General features: G+C 46.4%; 1 protein-coding gene across 2 annotated transcripts in view; it reads right to left on the minus strand.

The window, feature by feature from the left end:
- The window catches only part of UXS1 (UDP-glucuronate decarboxylase 1), a 102779-nt gene that overhangs the window by 71880 nt on the left and 8448 nt on the right, over positions 1-22451 (minus strand). For both annotated transcript variants that reach the window (XM_040454136.1, XM_040454137.1), the window contains exon 2: positions 1021-1048. In XM_040454136.1, coding sequence (XP_040310070.1) covers positions 1021-1048 — 28 coding nt within the window. The remainder of the gene's footprint in view (positions 1-1020; positions 1049-22451) is intronic.

Raw genomic sequence — 22451 nt, forward strand, 5'->3', positions numbered from 1 at the left:
GTTACACCCAACGTGGGATTATAAATTAGAGGCAGGAAGCGTGTCTATAGGAGTCCAAGTCTCTCGGCTGGGTTTTCCTGGGGCTTTAATGCAAAATGGAGCTTTTCCAAGTGAAAAAACAGAGTTCTTTTAAATGGGATCTGAGCACCCCTCCTAGTCACACACAGAAAGAAGCCTTTGTCAGGAGATACTCATGACCTAGCGGTGGGAATCAGATCAACGCGGCCCCACCGGCCTTGCAAAATCTACTCAATATGAAAAGCCTGGTGGGGACACAGCAACCCTTTACCCTAGTGGCCTCCTGCAGGGACATTCAACTTCCAAACTCACCACGAGCACCACAACCGTGGCTGCGGCTCTTTTATTTTTACCACCAAGATGTAGATAGTGGAGTGGAGCAAGTTTTGCTTCAAACGTAAAACTGTACTAGCAGTGCCAAATTTGTTTTTATGATGAACGCCTGTTATTATTATTATTTTTTTTTTAGAACATAAACACAAAGATTTTACTCTTCTGAGTGCCCCTTCCGCATTTATCATGAAGAACAAATAATGCACACTCAGTCGGAAGGCTCCCTGGGCCTAATCCTGAGGTAAACAGATGACCTCAGCCTTCACGGTCTGCTCCCAGGGCCAGGGGCCAGCCGTGGTTTCCCTAAGACAGTCTCTTTTTCAAAAGGCTTTGGAAAAGCGCGCCCCCTGTGTGCCTGCTTGAGTCACCCTGAAACACACCTTACATTTCAGCAGTGTAAAAGCTAGGGTCAGCCCCTTACTGCGTACCAAAGGAGGGAAGGGACCCTGAGGTGGGCAATGCAAGGGAGCCAACCAGTAAAAATGGGTAAGTAGCAAAATCAGATGTATTCCTCGAGAACGTAAGGAGAAAGACATAGCTCAGGTGTGCGGATAGCAAAAAGACCCAGTTTCGTTCTTTAAATATTCTTCAATTAACCCATGACATGTAATGACTGAAATGCATCTACAAAACCCCACCAACAGCATCCAAGTTATTAAAAACAGTTACCTCATGTTAACGAAGTTGCCCCAAACAGCTGTAAGGGAAAGAAGAAGAAAATAGGTCAATATTTAACTTCATGACATTCAAGGATTCCAACGAATAGAATTTTAATATTTAACCAGTATTTTCAAGCATACTAAGAAATCTGAATTACAGCTCACGAAGACCACAAAATGCACACTTTTAAAGGATTAAGTCCTACTAAAACGTAAGTGAAAAAGGATCCTATGCCTCTCTTTAATTCTGGAATACCTCTTGTGGGGTCTGGAGTTCAACTATGCTTGTGTTTGGATAAACAGTATGTCCTCAACCTTTGTTTGAGGAAAAGCCAGGCAGGAGAATCAGAGAACTGCAGGCCTGAAAGAGATCCCAGGGCTCGGTGCAACCTCTTTCTTTAAATCTCTATGGGGGCGCCTGGGTGGCGCAGTCGGTTAAGCGTCCGACTTCAGCCAGGTCAGGATCTCGCGGTCCGTGAGTTCGAGCCCCGCGTCAGGCTCTGGGCTGATGGCTCAGAGCCTGGAGCCTGTTTCCCATTCTGTGTCTCCCTCTCTCTCTGCCCCTCCCCCCTTCATGCTCTGTCTCTCTCTGTCCCAAAAATAAATAAACATTGAAAAAAAAAATAATTTAAATCTCTATGAAACCAAAACCCAGAGAAGTTAAATAACGGGCCGAAGCCATGGCTTAACCTCACCTGGAAGTCCATCATCTCTCAGCACTTACCACGTCTCTCTCATATTCCAGTTTCCGGTCGGCTGGCCTGCCTCCTTGATCATAGACACCCAGAGGGTGGGTCATCATGTGTACACAGCTGGTGCCCAGTAAATGTGCACAAATCAGCCCCAGCTGCAACAGTGACGTCCTGCCATGGCTGACTTTGAAACATACTACCAGACCACGAGCGCCCATGTGACATCACGGAACAGAGGATTACTTCATAAGGAAACCTTCTGCATGAATGAGTGGTTCTAATATTGTTTACGCATTCCTGCTTGTTTGTTTTATATTTTTATTTTATTTTTGAGACAGAGAGAGACAGAGCATGAACGGGGAAGGGTCAGAGACAGAGGGAGACACAGAATCTGAAACAGGCTCCAGGCTCTGAGCTGTCAGCACAGAGCCCGACGCGGGGCTTGAACTCACACACCGTGAGATCATGACCTGAGCCGAAGTCGGACGCTCAACCGACTGAGCCACCCAGGTGCCCCTACGCATTCCTGTTTGGCTCTTATGTAGTCACTCCCCAAATGGTGAACACCTCCTCAGTGCCAGGTGTTCTTACACGCTGGGGAAAGAGAGAGAGCAAAGACAAAGACCCTCCCCATCCCGGGAATGGTGATTCTGTGAGCTGGGAAAGGCATTAAGGTTAGTACCTACTCTGAGGCACCTTCTTATGGTCATCCTCCGGTACGTAGTAGGGTTTAACAAATATTTACAGAATAGGACTTAACTTCCCAAAATCACATTTCACTGATTACGTAAAAGCACATTCCCCTCCGAAAGGAGGAAGCAACTAATACATAAGACAGCAATAAATAACTAAAAGTGGCAAAAATGCAAGAAATGGGAGAAATTAAAATAAATCCATGCTACATTCCTTATTCATTAAAAAAAATAATGTTTTTTACCTTTGGACCATGTGATCTTACTTTTGAGCATTATCCTCAAGATACACATTTATACACAGGAAAGTCACCTTCACAAATCATGGCTTTATTTATACTAAAAAGGGGGGAGGGAAATATCAAAATATCCTATAATGGGGGAACTGTTCTATAAATTATCATACAGCCATTCAATGAAATCGCAAAGCCATTAAATATCACTGTGACTTTTATCAAACAGAGAAGAAAATAACAAGTGTCGGCAAGCATGTGGAGAAAAGGGAACCATCATGTACTGTTGCTGGGAATGTAAAGTGGTGCAGCCACTACGGAAACCAGTAAGACGTTCCTCAAAAAATTAAAAATAGAAATACCATATGATCTAGCAACTCCATTTCTGGGTATTCATCTCAAGGAAACAAAAACGCTAACTGGAAGAGATACACATTCTCAGGTTCACTGCAGCATTACTGACAATAGCCAGGACACAGACACAACTCAAGTGTCCATCACTGGATGCGTGGAATATTATTCAGCCATAAAAAGAAACATAAAAAGAAACAAAAAAAAAAAAAAAAAAAGGAAATCCTGTCACTTGAGGTAACATGGATGGACTCTGAGGGCATTATGCTAAATGAAATAAGTCAAAGACAAACACGGCATGATCTCACTTATACGTGGAATGTCAGAACAAAACAAGAAACCAAAGTTGATAGATACAGAGAATACATTACCGGTTGCCAGAGGTGAACATGTAGGTATTGGTGAAATGGGTGAAGGTAGTCAAAATAAAAAAGTCCGGGGGATGTCATTTAGAGCATGGTGACTACAGTTAATAATATAACATTGCATAAGTGAAAGTTGCTAAGAGTGAATCTTCAAAGTTCTTATCATACACACAGTGTAAGTATGTGATGTAATCGATGGTAACCAGAGTTACGTAACATATATTATATATTATGGGTATTTATATATAGTATATATATAGTGTATATAGTGTATTTATATATAGTATATATATAAATACATATTATGTAATATGTACTAACATATTACATATTGTTATGTTACTAAATAATACTGTTACATGTCAATTATATCTCAATTAAAAATATAACTATGAAAATACATTGTAACATGGTAATGCAATTATGACCATTTCAGATGAGAAAATACACATGCAGTATGACTTCCACTACTAAGAACCACGTAGAATAAATAGACGGTCCGAAGATGCCAAAATATTGTTCAAATGGTGACATAATCGTTTATTTTTCCATGCATCTATGTTCCTTCCTACCTTGTTTTCTAAAAAAGGAGGGAAAAGATTTCCAAACCTTTGCTGAACTCTTTGCCCCCCACACCATGTGCCCCCCCCCACTACCATGAGGTGGCCCCCACCCAGAAGACCCAGGAACATCCGGGTCAGTGGTCAGCTTGGACACCCAGCATTGTGGACCAACCAGCAGATGCCAAACCCCATGGATCCTGTTCTCCACTATGTATCTCAAATAAACACATCGTCTCATTTTGGCTTTAGGATTCTGCTGCTTGTCAGAATATGCCAGGAAGCAGTCCCTCTCTGGCTGTGGACCCTCAGGAGGGGGGAAATTAATTATCCATAACTTAAGATGCCTTCAGGATAGATAACGCCTTTGACAGCCTTTTCAAATCATTCCATGGTTACTAGTTTATTCGGTTTCTTTTTAACCTTTTCTTGAGTGGATTTAAAATGTCTCAGAGACATTTCTCAATCCTTCCATCATCCTTAGACTACCTCAGAGCACATAAGGCTGCCCCCTCTCCTAGACATCTTCTCCCTACTTGAACTACAGACACCAGGGCTCTGAGGGCTCTCCCCTTCCCTACTGGTCCTGTATAAACACTCCTCCCCGGGGTGGCAGGTGAGGACCCTGGGATCTGTCCTGAGGAATAATGCTCATGACCACATCGTTGCCACCCTTAATGAGGGGATAATAATGGCCATCATGGCTAATGCCCAAACCTATTCTTGTGGCTCAGACTTCTTCCATGGGCTCCCTGCACTTGGAAAAACTGCCTGCACTTCCCAGTTCACCCCCCGGAGCTTCATGAACCCCATCTCCCCTCCTCACCAATCAGACCTCCATGCCCACCCCCCCAAGCCCCGCCCACCACTTGCAGCTTCCACCCTCCCTAAAGCAGCTCCACCTGTGGTGGTCCCCTTGGCCAGAACGCCTCACCTGAGCATTCCGTTGTTGGGAAAGCTTCTTCAACCTCCCTCCCTGCTCCAGGGGACAGGAGGAGACCCTCCATGTTGTCACAGCACCCACACTACACACCTCTTTTTAATAGGCGGTTTACAGGTGGGTTTCCCTGAACACCAAACACATGCAGCCAGCCACCAAATTAGTGGAATGGAGGAGGTAAGGAATGTTTTCACTTTATTATACTTATCCCTCGCTTAGTACTTTTATCTTCAGAAGTGTTATTACTAATTAATCTTTAAGATGTTTTTATGTCAAGTGTTTTTGGTCTCCTTTTAAATTCTCAACAGCTACACCACCTGCTTTTGTTTTGAAGAACAAAAAGGACTCAGCACCCAGCTCAGACAAAAAACACACACAGCAGGCAGGGAAAGCTCCTGAATTACTGCAGACTCATTTCAAGGGGGGAAAACACAAGCAATTTCCAACAATTACAGAGCCTTGTTCCTGGTGTTCAGTGTAGACTAGCCTAGAACCTTGCACAGCATGGAGTTTAAAAGTTAAACATTGCTAGAAATTAATGTTGCTCTTAGAATTTTGCAACCTGATTAAGTTAATCTGACCCACCTTACAGTGTCTCAAAAGGATCTCTGAGAATTACCAACAACCGTATTCTATTGATGTTTGGACTAAATGGAACCAAATTAAGTCAATTACATACCATATAAGGACTCAATATTAAGAAAGGTATTTTTTAAAAAAGATAATTATGGGGCACCTGGGTGGCTCAGTTGGTTGAGCATCCAACTCCTGATTTCAGCTCAGGTCATGATCCAGTCAGGGTTGGGCTCTGTGTTAATAGCCTGGAGCCTGCTTGGGATTCTCTCTCTCCCCCCTCTGCCCCTCCCCCAGTACTCTCGCTCTCTCTCTCTCTCTCTCTCTCAATAAATAAATAAACTTAAAAGGAAAAAAAGATAATCATTCGCCATCACTAACAAATGGCTTAACACCAAATTCCCTTACGCTGCTTTCAAGATATTTTAATTTATTCTAATTTTTATTGCAAAAAATACTTTGCATGCAAACTGAGGCACACTGGTTTCACGATTCTTTTACTGTCTGTATCCAAATTTCATGCTATGCAAGGAAACCCTGTTCAAGAAAATCTATCACATAGAAATTTTCATTTAGGGCAAAAAAAATTGAGTGATTTTTAAAGGTATGATTAAAAATGAGTGTCTTCTCCACCAAAGAAAAAATTAAAATGCTAACTCAATGCTTCTGTGGTCTCTATTAATCTAACATGGTTTCTTAAATATTAATCAGGTATCACTTTTATTTATTTTTATTTATTTATTTATTTTTTTAACATTTATTTATTCTTGAGACAGAGAGAGACATGAACATGGGAGGGGCAGAGAGAGAGGGAGACACAGAATCCGAAACAGGCTCCAGGCTCCGAGCTGTCAGCACAGAGCCCGACGCGGGCTCGAACTCACGGGCCGCGAGATCACGACCTGAGCCAAAGTCAGACGCCCAACCGACCGAGCCACCCAGGCGCCCCAAGTATCACTTTCAGAATGTAATTTATCAATCTGCAATCTGTGGGTCTCCACTGAATTCCTGAATGAGTTTCAGGAAGTCTTGGGAAAATCCTAGAAAGTCCACACGAAACCACACATACAAAGCTTTCAAAACTCCCCAATAAAAGTTTGAAATTTCAGAGGTGCACTGGTTTTAGAATGTTTTAGAATGAGGATAGATTCTGAGTTCTTGAATGCCAGACTTTAGTGAAGGCACGGATTCTGCACCAGCAACCCTATTCCCCTGTTTTAAGTACCGCTGTTAACACTGGATCAAACCAAACTACCATTTCTGTTTCACACCTGTACATTTTCAATGATTGAAATAGGCTTCTCAATGTTTTGTTGGGCATTCTGATCACCATTTTCACCTAGAAAGCACATGTATCTTTGCCCTAAGTCAGAGGCAGAAGAATGAATTAGGAAAGCTGCTCTCTGGCCCAGCTAATGGGCACAAACCTGTATGACACACAGTATACCCCATGTGCTGGCAGGCGAGGACAGCCAGACATGCTATAAACCAGCATGCCAGGGGCTCACCGACTCAGCTTGGTGATGTTAGGACAGTACAACCACACGGAGAACCCATGCAAGATTTGCCCTCTGTCTTCAATGTTTGCTAAAATCCTTTCTGGCTCATTCACCAGCCAGCCAGCCAACAAAATTGGTGCCTGCAGATACGGAGGGCTAAGACCCTGTGCATAACTGCACCTGTATAGTAGGCAACATACACATGATGGTCAGCGAGAACCAGAGGAGGAGGTGAGGCTCAGCTGGCAAGAAGCAGTAGGGTCCACCTGGAACCACAAGGGGAAACAGCTTGACCCCGTTCATGCAGGAAAAGGTGGAGCGCCAGCCACCCACAAAATGATGGGCAACCTGGATCATAAACAGTCCTTCAAAGACGGGGCAGTGGGAAGAAATGGCATGCCCACAAGCTGCAGTAGGAGAGGACAGTCATCAGCATAAATGTAGGTCTCTTTTTAAAAATGCAAACATTTAGGGGCACCTGGGTGGCTCCGTCAGCTAAGCGTCCAACTCTTGATTTTGGTTCAGGTCACGATCTCACGATTTGTGAGATTGAGCCCCAAGTTGGGCTCTGAACCGACAGCATGGAGCCTGCTTGAAATTTTCTTTCTCCCTCTCTCTCAGCCCCTACCCTGCTTACTACGCTCTCTCTCAAAACAAATAAATAAACATTTTTTAAACATGCAAACATTTACATATTGAGCCCCTGCTAGAAGCCAAGCACTGTACGAGGTCTTGCGGCAAATGCTCCTAATCCATGGTGCCCTTTGGACTGAAAAGGTTCTGTGAGACCTAACAATGGTTAAGAATTAGCAGGGGGCAGGGAGAGAGTGGAGTGAGGGTCTGTCTTCTCTAGTCTCGAGGGATCAAATCTGGCTTCCCAGAGCCTGTGAGGCCCTACAGACCTCCTGAATCAGAATCTCTGCAGAGGAGCCTGGGCATTGCATTTTTTCAAGTGCCCCCTGGGGAAGGCAGAGAGCCCGGCCCTAAGGGATCTGGTGACCTGCCACAGCCACACCTCACCTTTGCCCACCTATCTGCTTATACAGTCCAGGCTCAAAACACTCTGGTCCCTCGTAATTTCTCCAACATGCCAAGGCTGTTTCTCCTGCCTCAGGGCCTTTGCACTTACTCTTCTCCCAAATGCCTCCTTAACTTGCCTCCTTCAGTTCATCTAGTTATTGGCTCAAGTTACCTCATCAGTGAGGTCTTCCTGACCAGCCTATTAATAGTGTCCCCCTTCTCTCCTCCCTCCCCATACTCAACCTGCTTTCTTTTTCTTCATTGCACTTACCATCAGACAATATACCCAATGTATCTATCTATATGTGCTTGTATGTTTCCAGCCCAGAAAACGGAAGCTCCGAGACAGCAAAGCCTGTTTCATTCACTACTGTTCTCTAGGAAACTGAGATGCTTCCTCGTAATATTCAGCGCTCACTCAGTATTTGCTGAAAGAATGAAGGAAAAGCTCTCCCAAATGATTAGGAATCCCAGTTCTAAGGCAGGAGTCATCAGCAAACTTTTTCTGTAAAGGGGCAGAGAATGAATATTTCAGGCTTTATGGGCCATAGGATCTCTGAGGCCACTACTCAACTCTGCCACTGTAGTGTGGGCAGAGTCATAGATAATTCACAAAAGCGTGACTGTGCTCCCACACGACTTCATTCAAGGACACGGAAATGTGAATTTCGTGTGTGATGAAATTGGATTCCTTTTTTTTTTTTCCTTTTCTTCAACCGTGTAAAAATTGTTGAAACTTTCTCAGCTCAAGGGTGGGCTAGATCTGGCTCACGGTGCATAGTTTATCGTTCTGTGCTCTACAAGAAGTAGAGGCTCCATCGACCCAGTCCTGGGGAGCAGACAGGGGACGAGAGGTCACCGAACTCTGAAGATGCAGGCTGCACACAGGCAGGGACATCTACTGGCCTGTGCAGGGGATGCCCTCGGAGGGGTGGGAGGGGGGCAATGCTAGCAGAAATACCCTGGGGAGGGAAAGATGAAGGTGTAGGGTCACGTGGGCCATGAGGGCTTTCCTGACAAGCTCCCCATGGGGATTTTCTGTTAATGAACCAAATGTGGGCACCCCTCGTTCCCCTTCCTAGCATTCCCAGACAGCGGGGCTCTGGTTAGTGGGCAACTAGCTCAGAGTGTGATGCAGGGCAGCTGTGTTCTGGCCTAACAGGAAGTAGGGGTGTGAGGGACAGATGGGTTGAGAATGGAGAGGGCAGGAGGGGACAGGCGGTGTATCGGGGTGGGGGTGGTGAATGGGTGTTATCAGGAGACGGCTGGGGGAGGGGACCATGCTCTGGGATTAGCACATATTCCCTTGGATGCATCCTGTAGTGATCCAGGCTAAAGATGTCTACTAGGCAAGTAAAAACAGAGGCCTGGAGCTGGGAAGGCCAGCGGCAGCCAGAGGTGCAGGTAGGACACCTGCTTGTGACTCATATGTCAGAGGTTCAAGAGAACGTGGCACGGACTGCTCCATACAGCCAGGTGATGGCCACAGCCCTGGGGAATCTCGTGACAAGGCCAAGGCCTGTGACCAGGAAGCACAGCGATGCCAGTGTCACCGCCAGTGGCCCCCCACGGGCCTTTCTTGCTGTTTCTAGTCACAAGGTCATGCTATTATCTCCATTTCACAGCTGAAGATAGGAGCCATGAGGAGTCTCATGGGACTTGCTCAAGGTCACAAGGCCAGTGACAGCCCTCACTCCCCCAACACTTCCAAGTGTGAGGCCTCATTCCCAGGCCCCAGAGTCACCCCCATCTCTGGTGAAAAAAGACATCTTGATTTTGTTTTTTTCTTGTCCTGTCCTCCAAGCTAATCCCCCAGCCTCGGCGGCCCTGTGTGTGGCGTGTGCTCCAACTAAAACTGAGTGACGCTGAGGTCATGAGTCCTAAGGAGGGCAACAAGCCCATGAGTGCTGAAGACGCTCCCTATTTCAGCAGAGTGTGCAGCTATTCCCATCCCCGCTTGCTCAGGTCAAGGAAACTCTAATTTAGAGACGCATTCAAATCAGAAGCCCTGTACAATACCAGGCACCTGGAGCTCGTGGAAAGTGAGTCTTACTGGCAGAGGAAGTTCCAGCCACGCTGAAGCACATCAACACGGCTGCACGCATTCTGTGACTCTGTTTACTGTTCCTCTCAAGGTTTTCTGAGCGTGTTAACTACAACAGAACGCCTCGTCTGGGCTATGACTCACTTTGTGCCAAGTGCTCACTGCAAAGCTGCATGGTGTCATTGTGTTTTGTACACAGTGCCTCCCTGGCGGCACTGAAGACCTGTCCGAAAATTCTTGGACACGCCTCCTGTCAGGAGGTGGGGCGTGTGCGTCCTCCCCTTGAATCTGGTGGACTTGTGACCCTCTCCAGCACAGGGGAGGGCAGAGGTGATGCCATGTGGCTCTTGGACTGGTCGCAAACAGCGTGCCCTTCCGCTAAGTTTGCTGGCACGCCGGCTCTGGGGGCCCTGGGCCACTGTGGAAGAGGCCTGATCACCCCGCTGGCAGACAGGTCACCTGCCGGGGCTAACAGCCAGTCCTAGCTGAGCCGATCCTCAGAGGCAAAGATGTGGCAGCAAAGAAACCTCCAGGAAGTACATTCTCCAGCCCCAGCCGTTTGAGCCATTCCAGCTGAAGTTCCGGAGAACTTCTGCATTTCCAGAAAACTTGTGCAGAGAACATCTGCATTTCAAATTCCTGACCCACTGCTTTATTACATAGCATACAAAACGGCTGCTATTTTATACCACTAAGTTTTGAAGTAACTGGTAAAGCAGTACAATATAAATAGAAACGAAACAGACAGGTATGTCCCCAGCCCTTTTGTCTACCGATGAGGCAGACCTCGACTCAACCCAGGGAACAGGATTTAATTCCTCCCCACTCGACGTATCCCCTACCAAGTGCATGTGTACCCTTCACCGCGTCCAAGCACAGCTTTGCACAGACTCGTCGCCTTGGTAAAACCCTGGGTCAGGGCTACGGTCGTGGGGAATCCCTCCCTCCCCAACCACCTGGGCTGCCTGCCTCCGCCTGAACAAAACTTTAAATGTACTGAGGAAAGATGCATCCTTGCTCCCAGCCATGAGCCTCAACAATCCTAGTACCAGGAGACAGCAAATATCTGACTCCCCTTGGGTAGCCTTTGAAGCTTTTCAAACAAGAATACACATTACTTTTTCTTTCATGCATTACTCTTGTAAGAAGAAAAGTATTAAAAGTGTTTAAATGGGGCGCCTGGGTGGTGCAGTCGGTTAAGCGGCCGACTTCAGCCAGGTCACGATCTCGCAGTCCGGGAGTTCGAGCCCCGCGTCGGGCTCTGGGCTGATGGCTCGGAGCCTGGAACCTGTTTCCGATTCTGTGTCTCCCTCTCTCTCTGCCCCTCCCCCGTTCATGCTCTGTCTCTCTCTGTCCCAAAAATAAAATAAATAAACGTTGAAAAAAAAAATTAAAAAAAAAAAAAGTGTTTAAATGGATTGGAAGGTTCAAATTAGGAGATCTTCTTCTGTTTTTAATTCTTCAAACAAGAAGCCACTGAATGGGGATCCTTGCTTTCTGCCTGACCTGAAGGAGCCTAGCTCCAAAGCCTGAACGCTGGGCAGCCAGCCAGGTCTGTCACTGTCCTAAGCAGTTACACAGGATGAAAACTGCCCCACAGGAAAAGGATACTTGGGGTGGCCGAGCAGACCCCAGTAACTGGCAGGCCTCACAGGCCTCACGGAGAGCACCTGCTTATCAGACCTCCCTGCGACACCAGCTCTCTTCTGGGCCCTCCCGGAGGCCAGGCTGCAGGGACAGCACCTTCTAGAGCCTGCCCTGTGTTCCCTGCATTCGAGGCTGGCAGGTCCCGAACTTGAGCTGTAAAACACTTGAAATGATTCTGACCTCCTCACAGGCTTACCTAATAAAAGAGTACCAACATTCCCATGGGAAAAAATTTTGTCCCAAGAAGTTCCTTTTTTTTACAAAGTGGTTAAAAAGGCAAGAAAGCATGGTCTTTACACAGGACATCCGGTCTTCCAAAGAGTATTTACATGTTAAAAATGTCGATATTAAGTGAGAACAGAAACTTAGTAGAACCAGTATTTTTTGCCTTTTAAAACTACACACATGTTTAAAACTACCCACAAGTGTAGTCACAGAATACGTTTCTATACTTTTCTATTAATTTCTACATCTTGCAAGAAGAAAGTGTGAAATATGTTTTTTTTGGTCTGGAGAGGACATTGAGTTCCTTCTGTCCCTTCCAGGTAGGGCAGCATCACAGCCTGCAAAGCACAGGGTGACCTATTAAATTCTCCCAAACTGGTGAGAAAAACTTGAAATCCAAAACAATTCAATTATCATCTCAAGAAACTACTATTCTGTTTTAAAAGCCCGGATAAGGGGCACCTGGGTGGCTTAATCAGTTAGGCCTCCATCTGTCTGACTTCAGCTCAGGTCATGATCTCGCAGTTCATGGATTCCAGCCCCATGTTGGGTTGTGTGCTGTCAGCTCAGAGCCCAGAGCCTGCTTCAGATTCTGTGTCTCCCTCTCTCTCTCTGCCCCTGCCCCACTTGTGCTCGGTCTCTGTCTCTCAAAAATAAAATAAATGTAAAAAAAGAAAAAAAAAATTTAAAGCCCAGATGAGAGAAACACTCTTCCATGGGGACTCTCCATAGGTGCGCAGGACAAATGGTTGTTTAGAACAGAGCTACACGAAGTGTGTCCCCGAGCAGTGGCAGGAGCATCATGTGGGGACTTGTCTGAAATGCCTAAGGCCCAATGAGGGCTTCAGATCAGAAACTCTGGGGTGGGGCACAGCCACTGGGTTTTAACAAGGGCTCCAAGTGATGCCAATTGCCCTACAATCTGAGCACCTCTGCAGGAAACGGCCTCCCTTTGATCTTCTCCCATGTTCACATTCTCAGACACCCCATGTTTTGTTAAGAGGACAACAGAGTTGGGGCGCCTGGGTGGCTCAGTCAGTTAAGCATCCAACTTTAGCTCAGGTGACAATCTCACGGTTCATGAGTTCGAGCCGTGCATCGGGCTCTGTGCTGACAGCTCGGAGCCTGGAGCCTGCTTCGGATTCTGTGTCTCCCTCTCTCTGTCCCTCCCCTGTGCTTGCTGTCTTTCTCAAAAATAAACAAACATTAAAAAAAAAAGAAGTCCTGAGCATGCGCTCCCTATATATGTACATGCACACTGTAAAGGATGAAAAAGAAGTGCATACACACACACACGCGCACATAGATGTTCCAGAATTTCGGGGCACCTGGGTGGCTCAGTCAGTTAAGTGCCCAATTACTGATTTCAGCTCAGGTCATGATCTTGACATTCGTGAGTTCGAGCCCCACGTTAAGCTCCATGCGAGTAGAGTAGAGCCTGCTTGAGATTCTCTCTTTCTCTCTGCCCCACGCCTGATCTCTCTCTCAAAGTAAACAAACATACTTTAGAAAAGTTCCAGAATTTTTCACTGCCGCCCACCATGTGAAGGAGGGTTCCACAGGGCACACCCTCCCCCACCCTAATGCCAGCCACGCAGGATGCACGGCTCATCCCCAGTATCCTGGCCTCCACTCCTCCACCTGTCGTGAATAGGCCAGCACGGTTCCGAACATACTCAAACCTCCCTAGGCTTCCTACCCCACCGAATGTCTTAGGGATTCTTACATCATATTTCCACTTCCCACTTAGGAAATAATCAGTGCCTTATAGATGGTCTGACGTCTCTGATAGAAACCAAGTTGTTAAGATAAAGTTTGTTTAGGAATGGGTCGCTATGAGCTTGACCCAGCACACTTAGGGACAGAGTCTCTGTGTTACATTCACTGCACAGCCAAGTCCTGACATAATCACAGCATTTGACTTTCTCCCCAAAGGGGTTATTGCTTCCTCCCTTTGGTTCCCCCATGCCCAGGAGGAGTGCCCTCACCAAATGCAAGCCAATCCCTGGGTTCTCTCTGCCTGTCCTCCTGGGCAGGACACCTGAGGGACCCTTCTGCAGCCCCCTCCAGCTTTACTCACTGCCCTTTCACGTTCTCCCCCGGCAAAGTAACACTGAACCTTGATGTCTGAGTGCACTGTGCTTGCGCTGACTTCAAATCCTGGCCCTGTTCTTCCCCTTTTCACAGAGGCCCTCCCAACCCTCCACTTCTCTGGGTCAGGTGACTCTCTTCTGTCGTCTTTCTAAGCCCTATGTGGGCCTTACCATCCCTCAGATGCCCTCTCTGACCCTTTCTTGGTACCACTGCAGAGCTTTATACCTGCTTCTGTCTCTACCTCCTCACCAAGGTCACTGAGGTCAAGGCCCCTGTCCTGTCCATCCTATCACTCTGCGACATAAACAATGTAGCAGAATGAAAATTACAATCGAACTTCCACACACTGACCTTGAAAACCCAAGACAGTCTTTAAAGTAAAGCTTTAGGGGCGCCTGGGTGGTGCAGTCGGTTAAGCGTCCGACTTCAGCCAGGTCACGATCTCGCGGTCTGGGAGTTCGAGCCCCGCGTCAGGCTCTGGGCTGATGGCTCAGAGCCTGGAGCCTGTTTCCGATTCTGTGTCTCCCTCTCTCTCTGCCCCTCCCCCATTCATGCTCTGTCTCTCTCTGTCCCAAAAATAAATAAACGTTGAAAAAAATATTTTTTAAATGAGGGCAGCCTATGATACATACATCTATCACTGAGATCTAGGCAATCATTTAGATTTTTGAATGAAATCTGTGTTAACAGATTTTTTCCACATATTTTTTTTTTAACGTTTATTTATTTTTTTGTGACAGAGAGAGACAGAGCATGAACGGGGGAGGGGCAGAGAGAGAGGGAGACACAGAATCAGAAACAGGCTCCAGGCTCTGAGCCATCAGCCCAGAGCCCGACGCGGGGCCCGAACTCACGGACCGCGAGATCGTGACCTGGCTGAAGTCGGATGCTTAACCGACTGCGCCACCCAGGCGCCCCACCACATATTAAGTACAAAAGCAAATCACAGAAAATCCATAGTATAAAAACATTTACATTTCAAAAACACCTAAATATATTTTATGAACACATAATGCACAGGAAACTATCTAGGTGACTCATACATACATCTAAATTGTCAACAAGTAACAGACAGGAAGGGAAACAGGGTTAGCTAGAAGGGGGAGGAGCAGGGAGAGGATCTTCCAAGCGCTTCCATACTGTTAGGATGTTAAAATTGGGAATTAAAAATAGACCCCCAAAGACTCATATCAATGCCCTCTGCACCTTACTATCCAAACGTAAATTACCCTTGACCACTGAAAACCTTTCTTTCCTCCAGGTTCAATTCAGCTGGGTACTCAGAGGCAACAACCTATCAACAGAAAGATAACATGGTATTTACCATGATACTTGTAACAACTATGTGTCTATTTCTTACAGCTGGAATTAAAATACATTCTGTTCCCAAATCTTCACCTGAGAAAACCACTACTGCCTCTTCAGGAAAGGAGGCAATAAATTTGTAAACTCGTTCCACTCAAACATATTCTCAAGGTTCTACTGCATGGTATTATATTCAATTAAGTAAACATTCAAAAACCGCTTAATCTGCACAAGACAGTAACATAAAATCTGGAGACACAGGTGCGAATAAGATAGAAAAATGCCAGACCACCCCAGAAAGCAAACATGCACTTGGATTCTTCAATCTTCACCTAAGGCTACCAAATAAGGGCATCTCCTTAGTTTTCTGACAAAAAGAAGAAACAGATTAACTAAAGAAAAAGGAGAGCAACAAAGGGTGAATCCTTCCCCGTCCAGCCCAGCATCACTGCTATGGGCAGGAGAGATGAAAGCATGCCTTTACCATCCCTGTAACAGACCACAAAGCCTAAATCACAATCGCAGACCTCACTTCTCAGGATTCACCCTGAAACTGACCCAGAGTTCTTGCCCTCTGATCAATTACTACCCAGTGGGAACAGAAGTCCATAGAAAGCCTGCATTTCCAGACCCTAGCACAGAGCAGGCCACTCAATAAACATTTGCTGCCCAAGTAGATGATGAATCTGCTGAAAACAAGCAACAGCTCGGCTTCCTTTTCAACTAACTTCCAATGAGCATCACTGATTAGGTCTGGTAGTAAGCTTGGTTGGATCTATTTTTAGATTGCCGAAGGCAAAGAGAGCCAGAAGAAAAGGTTTGTTTTTTTTGTTTGTTTTGTTTTTTGTTTTTTTTTTTTTAAGTAGGTAGGAAGGAAAGTACAGTTCAGACTCTTCACCACAACTTCCAGATGGAGGAAGGAGCCTTCATGTGACCAAACCCAGAATGTGAAACTATGACAGAACACATAAAGGTGTAGTAACCGTTTTTAGAAAGTAGAACACTATGATTAAGAACAAGATGGAAAAAGAAAATGTGTATATGTAAGGATCAGTACAAAGCATGAAGGAGAAACTTTTTAAAAATGGAATATAACTTTGGGGGAAATTCTGCAGCTTGCTGTTAAAAGTTGCTGTGTCGAGGGGTGCCTGGGTGGCTCAGTAGGTTAAGCATCCGACTTTGGCTCAAGGTCATGATCTCACAGTTCATGAGTTCGAGCCCCGCATGGGGCTCTGTGCTGACAGCTTAGAGCCTGGAGCCTGCTTCAAATTCTGTGTCTCCCTCCCTCTCTGCCCCTCCCCCACTAGTGCTCTGTCTCTCTCTCAAAAATAAATAAACATTAAAAAAAAAGTTGCTATGTCGGGGCACCTGGGTAGCTCAGTCAGTTAAGCATTCAACTCAGTTTCGGCTCAGGTCAAGATCTCACGGTTTGTGGGTTCAAGCCCCATGTTGGACTCTGTGCTGATAGCACGGAGCCTGCTTGGGATTCTCTCTCTCTCTCTCTCTCTCTCTCTCTCTCTCTCTCTCTCTGCTCCTTCCTGTCTCATGCGTGCTCTCTCTCAAAATAAATAAACATGTTTGTTTGTTTTTTTAAAGTTTTTTTTTAAAGATCTTTATGTAAAATACTAAAGAGAAACTTGATAGACATAAATTCCACAAAAATAAAACCTACATGAAAAAAATTATAAAACTTTACTGAGGGCCAAAAAGAAAGATCTCATTGAAAATGAAGAGACATCACTCACTACCTGTATGTGGGAAGACATTTTACTCTCCTAAAATTTGAAAGACTGATTTTATCATTGTACTTCATTCTGTTTTTCCACACTGAGTAAAGTACATTATTTTCCTATTTACGAATTATCTACTCTTATTTGTTTATTTATTTAGGTTGGGGGCAGAAGGCAGGGGCAGAGAATCCCAAGCAGGCCTCACGCTGTCAGCACAGAGACCAACTCGGGGCTCTGGGGCTCGATCTCACAAACCGTGAGATCACGACCTGAGCAGAGACCAAGCGTCTGATGCCTAAGTGACCGAGCCACCCTGACGCCCCTTGAGGATGGTTTTAAGTTGGCCTTTTCATTTTGTATTTGAAGAGGTGGAGAAGGAAAGAAGGTGCGGGAGGGACTCAGGAGGGACATTTCAGACCACGGTGCCCACTGGAGTCATCTAGACCACAGCCACGTGTGCCACGCCCATGACCAATGCAATGATTCCCCACTGGTAGGTGGCCATCCACAGGGACAGAAGCCCATGGAATGGCTGTGTCCATAGGTCACCCGAACAGGCCTGGAAAATGCCAGCCTTCTACCCACAGCGTTAGTCAGGAATAGCACAGCCCCGGAGAACATGAGGAAAGCCCTTGACTAACATGAGGAAAGAGGTATATGGGAGAAGCCAGATGAGGGGGTGAGTGTGGCGGGGGTGTCTGTGTGGGGCTGGGGGTGAGAGCTGGGAGAGAGGGAAAGAGACATGAGTAGGACAGGACAGACTGGGTGGGTGACCGGGGAGGAGGGTGGGAGAGGGGGTGAGGGGACAGGTGGGGAATGAGGAAGGGGGAGATGGAGAGGGAGAGAGGAAGCAGAAGGGAGTGGGCAGTGCAGGGAGTAGCAGGGACTGTAGGTGAGGTGGGTGTGTGAGAAAGGGGAGGTGGGAGTGTGGAAGGGGGGAGGGGAAGAATGGATAGGCAGACGAGGGGCAAGGGTGTTGGAGCCCAAGGCGTGAGGTGGGCAGGTGCCTTAGAGGCCTCAGGAAGGTCCCGGTGCTCAGTGGTGGGGGACAGGGTAGGTGAGCCAGGCAGATGCAGGTACAAGACCCGCCGCTCTGGCTCAGAAGGGCTGCGGGCCCTACAAACTCAGCACCCTGTCCTGGACAGGACGCTGCTGCTGGGACAGAGGAACAGGCCTTCCAACCACCCAAGCTGCATGGGCTTCAACGCAGCCCAGCTGCCCAGCAGCCACCTGGACCCACAATGCTCACCAGCCAGGTTACAGTCCCAAAGAAGAGGGGGTGCTCCCACTGCAGGGCCAAACAGAGGACCAGAAGCCAGGGGATCACCCACCAGCAAGAACCAATGCCCAGGAGTAGGGTCCTCTACAAAACCTCCTGGCCCCTCTGCCTTGTAGGCACCCCACTGGGGCTGCTTCAGAGTAAAACATTGTTTCAGCACAAGTGTCTGTAAAAGTCTACACTGAAGCTAAGAAATGGGGTTCCTTCAGGTCCCTCTACACCATGATGGAGTATCAGGCTAAGTGCCGGGGCAGGTCATATAATCACCCTATGTCTCATTTTCCCCATCTATAAAATGGGGAGATTATCCCCGCCTCCCTGCCAGACAGTAGCATTATCAAAGCAGGCCACTCCTCATGCTGCATTATAGCATGTGCACCAGGGGTGGGAGCAGGAAGGGGGGGGGGGGGCTTTCATTACTTTGAGAGCCTGGGACAGGAATTATGTCTTTTAAATAATTAAGATGCACTGGGAATAAGGAGATCAAGGAATTAGAATAAGATTCTATCCAGAAACAAAACAAAACAAAAAAACTAAAAGGAAGAACAGACCTAAGATCCTGATGTGGCTACGTGCAACTTATGTGGAGAACCACTGTTCGTGGCCCTTATCATTCATAGCTAGTAACCATTTCCCAAGGATTGTCACTGCCCCTGACCGTGTCAGATTAATGGGATTCTTTCATTTGACTCCAATGGAGCCATCCTAACCCTCAGTCTTCTGTTGCTGGTATAACATGGCCGTCTGCTCACATCTTTCAAAATAAATAAACGAAACTCAGATCACTTACATTACATATGTCAACAGAATTCTAAATTAGAAACAGCATGTCTGTTTTCAGAAAAACTATAAAAATGTTCAAAGATACTAACAATAAAATTCCAAGGTCTCACCACCCTAACAAAATTGTTTTCACTTTCCAAGACGTTCAGACCCTTTCTGAAAAAGACTATGATAAAGCAGTCTAAGCGTTTGCTACTGATACTTTACAGCACGTAACTTATTCTGGTTAGAAACATAGAAAGCTTAACCAGAAACTCAAAGAAACTAATGGATTAACTTGATGTTCACCCTTGCTCTTCAAAGGGGTTCCTCAGTCCACCCCCTGGGGAGCACCCACTTGCCGGCTGTCACTGCCTTTCCTGAGCAAGGACAGTCCCTCCCCACAGGTCACTTTCTCACACCTACACCTGGAGACATCTTTTCTCCCAGGTGGCTCATCAACTGAAGCTATCATCTCTTTAAAGAAATTCTTTCAATTCCTCATAATGCTTTTTAAAAAGTACTACTACCTGGGGCGTCTGGGTGGCTCGATCGGTTGAGCATCAGACTTCTGCTCAGGTCATGATCTCGCAGCTCGTGAGTTCGAGCCCCGCGTCGGGCTTTGTGCTGACAGCTCGGAGCCTGGAGCCTGCTTTGGATTCTGTGCCTCCCTCTCTCTCTGCCCCTCCCCCGCTCAAGCTTTGTCTCTGTTCTCTCTCAAAAATAAATAAACATTAAAAAGTACTACTACCTGGAAGGTAGTAAGAGAACATAGTATTCCAATTTTATAAGTGCATAAAAATGGAACAACAGGGTTAGGTGACTGTCTCCAAGCCAAACTATGAGCCTAACAAGAGCAAGTGAAACTACCCTTCTCTGTGGGAGGAATCGCTCCTCCCACATGGATCTTTCAGGAACTCCTAAGACCCAAGACATCTGTAGAACATACAGCAAGTGGGGGGGAAAGTGAAGCAGGCATTAATGTAGATTCAAGGCACATGGAGAATCTGGTAACAGGCCCTGCCTGTTAAACATCCATTCATCAAAGCTCTTCGACATCACAACAACCACGCTCTGGGTTTCCTGGCTTACACAGCAGTACCACACAGCAGGGCTACAACCCACCATCATATCTACACAAGGTCCAGGACGCACACAGCAGACTGCGACATCCCGGCTAGACAGGCTGCCCCCAAATGCAAAACTGATTCCACGTGACCCTGCCCTAATGCTTGAAAATTCAGGGTATGTTCACCAAAATCTCTTATCTTCTTGTGCCGTATGAATTTTGATCAAATGTTAACTCGTCTCACTGAATAAAGATTATGCTGGGGACAGACTTCGAATGCTGCCTTTAAGGGCCTGAAGGACTCCTGCTCCTTGCACCCTATCTCCTCCAACGCCATGGTCATGCTGGCATCTTTGCCTTCAACCCTACCGTCCAAATCTTATCCTCCTCTAAGTAGCAACCCCTGGGCCTTGAGGGCATCTCCATTCCTTCATAGTCCCTGGTCTCATTTCTCTCAAGGAATACCTTGGCCAGTTTCTTAAGAACAATGTAGGGAAAATGGAATGGTTGGAAACAAAGATTCCAAGGTCCAATCTGTTTCTGCCATCAGAACACCTCTGACACCAAATGTGTGGATTTTTTTTTCCTCCACACTAACAACCTATTCTCCAACTCTCTGGACACTAACTGTATGGGTGTCCAACAATTCCAATTCATTCTGACACTAACAATCTAGAATTAAGACAGACCCCAGTTAGGGTCTCAATCCCACAAGACTGCCCCCACTTCAGATGGCAATCACATGTCCCTATCCTGAGGAAGTGGCTATAAAGCAAGGGCTCCTATGACCCCATACCTGGGTTTGATCATTTGCTAGAATGGCTCCCAGAATTCAGGAAAACAGTTTACTTACGTGCACTGGTTCATTATAAAGGATACAACCCAGAAACAGCCACGTGAAACAGATGTACACGGCAAGGCAGGGTGACGGGACTGGAGCTCCCACAGCCTTCCAGTACCTCCTTGCATTCAACAACCAGGGAGTTCAACAAATCCCACTGTTCAAGTTTTTGTAGCGCTCTATCTCCAGCACCCCATTCTCTTCCTGGAGGACGCTGGGTGGGGCCGGAGTGCCAACCCTCTAAGCACATGGCCGGTCCTTCTCATGACTGGCCCACCATGGCTACCTAGGGACCACCCTAAGTCACCTCGTTGGCATCAACTCAGGTGTGATCAAAGAGAGGCTCTCATGAATAACAAAAGACACTCCCATCGCTCAGGAAATCCCAAGGGTTTTAGGCGCTTTGTGCCAAGAATAGGAGACAAAGACCAAATATACTTTCCTCCCTACCACACCAGACATGAGAAAATAGTCGCCATTCACTTCACAGAGGACAGTTAACATATATAGAGAGAGATCTTGAGAGATCAGTGGCAAAGAAGGATGCCTGGCTGGCTCAGTCGGGGGAGGATGAGACTCTTGATCTCAGGGTCATGAGTTCAAGCCCCATGTTGGGTGTGAAGCCTACATAAATAAGTGCAAAAGAGAACCAACAACTCAATAGAAAAATGAGCAAACCCATAAACAGTTCTCAGAAATATATATATATATACACACACACATATATATAAATGGTCCTTAAACATTTCAAAACCAGCTTCATGACACAATAAAAGAAATGCAAATTAAAACATGGAGATGCCATTTTCAGGCTGGTGACAAGTCAAACGTTTGCCAGCAGCCTCGGCTGGGGAGGCTGAGAGGAGACGGCTGCTCACAACCCCTGGTGACAGCATGCACACATGTCTATTCACTGCAGCAGTATTTGCGACAGCAGCATTTTGGAAATAAACGCCTTCCATAGGAGACTGGTGCGTGCACACAGGAATACTACGCAGATGCACAACAGCACAGGGGGCGGCTGTGTGCCCCCACACGGAGCCCTTGCTCTCCAGGAAAGGGAGGCAAACAGTCTACACAGGATGCTACCCGCTCAGTAAAAACGGATAGCAAGGGCATGCATACACGTGGACTAAATGCTGACGTTGTAATAAGACAGGTAAAACAAACCAGAAGTGTGCAGAAGGCTCGAGATTGCCCCCAAATCATCCAATGTTTCATGTAGTTCGACTCAGAACCATGTACGTGGCTGAAACACTTTAGTAAAAAGAAGAAAGTTGGTTGCAAACTAAAGCATGACCCTAACTTGTTTCAGCATTTAAAAAAAAATGATCACAAGTAGCTTCTGAACACAATGCTCTAACTGCACATCCTCAGTAGGACATATTCTGAGGACAAAAAGAACTCCAAAGAAATCCTGAATTTCGCCAAGTTTGTTACTGGTAGTGGTACTGACGTAGCAATTCTGAAACTGTTCTGTCTGTATGGTAGTAGAGAGCTGATGACTTTTTTACTGATGC

This window comes from Herpailurus yagouaroundi, unplaced genomic scaffold (genome assembly GCF_014898765.1).
Source record: "Herpailurus yagouaroundi ecotype Mexico unplaced genomic scaffold, PumYag 210, whole genome shotgun sequence".
Classification (NCBI taxonomy): Eukaryota; Metazoa; Chordata; class Mammalia; order Carnivora; family Felidae; genus Herpailurus; species Herpailurus yagouaroundi.